This window comes from Bidens hawaiensis, unplaced genomic scaffold, assembly GCF_021521415.1.
Source record: "Bidens hawaiensis isolate Kalapana, Puna unplaced genomic scaffold, B.hawaiensis_p1.1 tig00059311_1, whole genome shotgun sequence".
Taxonomy (NCBI): domain Eukaryota; kingdom Viridiplantae; phylum Streptophyta; class Magnoliopsida; order Asterales; family Asteraceae; genus Bidens; species Bidens hawaiensis.
The window spans coordinates 7,009-9,667 of NW_027500703.1; the positions used below are offsets into that span (position 1 = coordinate 7,009).

General features: G+C 33.6%; 1 protein-coding gene across 1 annotated transcript; it reads right to left on the reverse strand.

The window, feature by feature from the left end:
• Nucleotides 1-747: 747 nt before the first annotated feature.
• LOC143602672 (uncharacterized) lies at nucleotides 748-1,341 on the reverse strand (the record flags this gene model as incomplete). Its single annotated transcript, XM_077079705.1, has 1 exon — nucleotides 748-1,341. A coding segment is annotated over exon 1 (594 nt), but the record flags the coding sequence as incomplete, so codon positions are not given.
• Between the last annotated feature and the right edge of the window lie 1,318 nt (nucleotides 1,342-2,659).

The following is a 2,659-nucleotide window of genomic DNA, read 5'->3' on the forward strand; positions in this document are numbered from 1 at the left end:
AAGCTCTCAACCAAGCCCCTCTTATTACACCTCTTTTAGGTATCCATGAGTAATAAAAAAGTGCGTCTATGTGTCGTTTACATGACAACACTTTTTTTCTCAACCAAACCTCTAACAAAGCCCCGTAAGATATGGTCTATAATGTCAAAAATTGCATTTGCCTATGTAGAACCTATTCCCAATTACACTCCAAACATCCTTAGGGGCCCATAGCTAAAAGTTAATAAGCATACAAAAAAGTATGACTATCTCTTGCAAGAATCATATTAGTCATAATGACTATATAATTATTTGATAGCTTGGTTTCCACATGTTCAAACCCATCAAGTGTGGAAAGAAAAAAGTAACATAAGGAAACAATTTTAGTTCTAACAACCACACCCCATTACACGTGGTACAAAACAATAATAATTTGATACAAGCTCATCATCGATCATCCGTCTTGATTAGCGCTGTTTAAAAAGATCGAGCCTCGAAGCTCGTGGCTTGTTCTATAAAAGCTCGAAAAAAACTAGTTAGGTTGATTTGAAGCATCCTGAGCTGATTTGGATCATTTTTATAACCGAGCCAAAATTGACCTAGACTCGGTTGAATCATGGCTCGGCTTGTTGGCTCGCTCTTAAGCTTGCTTAACTTCAAAAATCGAGCTAGAGCTAGCTAAGTGTGCTCGCTTAATTTCGAGCCCGAGCTCGAAACCACCCTGACTTGACTCGGGCTCGACTCGTGAACAGCCCTAGTCTTGATCACCGATGAAGAAATCGAAAATCCACCATTGTTAACGTTAATATTTTGATTAATCGGCTGAATCTGTAGCATTTTCATTTCAATTCCACGTCTCTTGCATAAATTCACGTTCACTTCTTGATCTCTCCTGCCACATTTCACCACCGGCAACGGCGGATCAAGGTTTTCATCCACCACAACTCTCACAATATCATGATCATCACTACTATTCATATAATATCTATTCGATCTAATGATCGGTGTTCTTCCTCTACCGTTACAGCTCTTGCTTCTGTTTGTAGCAGTAACGCATTTACTGTTTGATTGCTTGATGGTAGTAGCAGTTTCAATGGCTGGAGAGATTAGGTTTTTACCCGAGAATATATTGTAGCGTTTGGAGTGGACGGAGGGTCTGGAGTTGCTGGGATCTGTTAGGTTTCCGGTGAGGAAGCGGTGGCTGGTGGTGGAGGTGGATTTCTTTTTCATTTGGCCGATGCAAGTGAGTTTTGGTGAGGAAGGATCGGTCGAAGGGCCGGGGAGTTTGATCGGTTGGACGGTGTCGGTTTCGGAGAATCGGCATAATAATGGCATGAAGGTTTTATGTGATTTGGAAGGCATTGTTGTTGAAGAGAGATGGAGAAGGAGCTAAGGTGTGTTGTTTGTGTTTTGTTAACAAATAGGTGGTTTCATACCACTTTGAAAAGCTTTTTAGTCAAAAGATTTTTAAATTAATAAATGTTATAGCATGTATTAAAAATGAATTATGAAACAGTATATGATGAATTGTAACTTGTAAGTTATATGAAAAATACCAAATTATTTTCTAAATAAATGTTTTGTAAGTATAAAAAAGATGGGAGAGAGATAATAATAAGATATAAAAAGTTCAAATAGAGATTTACTTTGAACGCGTTAAATAGATGTTTTCAATGTTTTAATTGTTTAAAAAAGAAAGCATATACTGCAGTTTGTTATTTAATACAAAAGGTAGAAAAAAACATGTGAACTGAAGAGTTATCAAACTCACCAAATACTATAAATAAATGATACATGTGTAACAGGTTTTTGAAATTTTAATAAAAAAATACCCACATGTAATGGTTTTTATATATTTTTTTAATTATTAATTACACATACACTTTAAAGGGAGTTTATGAATTTTATAAAGAGACAATCTGAAGTACAATTTAAAATTAGATGATGTAAGATAAAACTCATTTAGTCAGTCATAGTTGATATATCAAATTAACACATCCATTTCATAATTATTTCTTGTTAAATATATAAATATTAGTATTATATTTTATTTATTAACATTGAAAGCATTTATATTTGTTTGTTAACATGTCAATTTCATTATTATTTCTTGTTAAATATATAATTATTTCTTGTTATTTTATTTATTACGGCCGATTTCCAATCCTCTAGGAATCTTTTTAATAAGGGACCAAAAGCGTATTAAATATTAAATTTTTTTCGAAGTTTAATAAATTACATATTGAAACACTATATATGGTCGTCGCTGTAATATAAAAAAGTAACAATTTTAATTTTAAAGTTGAATCGGGGCGGATGTAAGGTAAGAGCAGGGGTAGCATCCGCTACCCCTCAACTTTTCCGGTGAAGTGAAATTTTTTATATTTTTTTTAGGTTTTATGTATTGCGTTATCCCTGAAATTATATTAGGCTACCCCTGGGCAGTGGCCCTTGTTTTTGGGCTTATAATCATACCTTTAGAGATCATTCTAGCAAGATTTTAAGCTTTCCGGTGTGTTCTAATATTTTAAATATAGAGGAAAAGAAAGAAGAAGACTATCCTAGTTATTTGATATACTATATATATATTGGGTTGTGGGATTTTGAAAAACACGCTTAGCCCAACTTTAAAAACTAAAACCTAATTTTTTGTTGTATTTTATTTACTCTAGAAAGTACT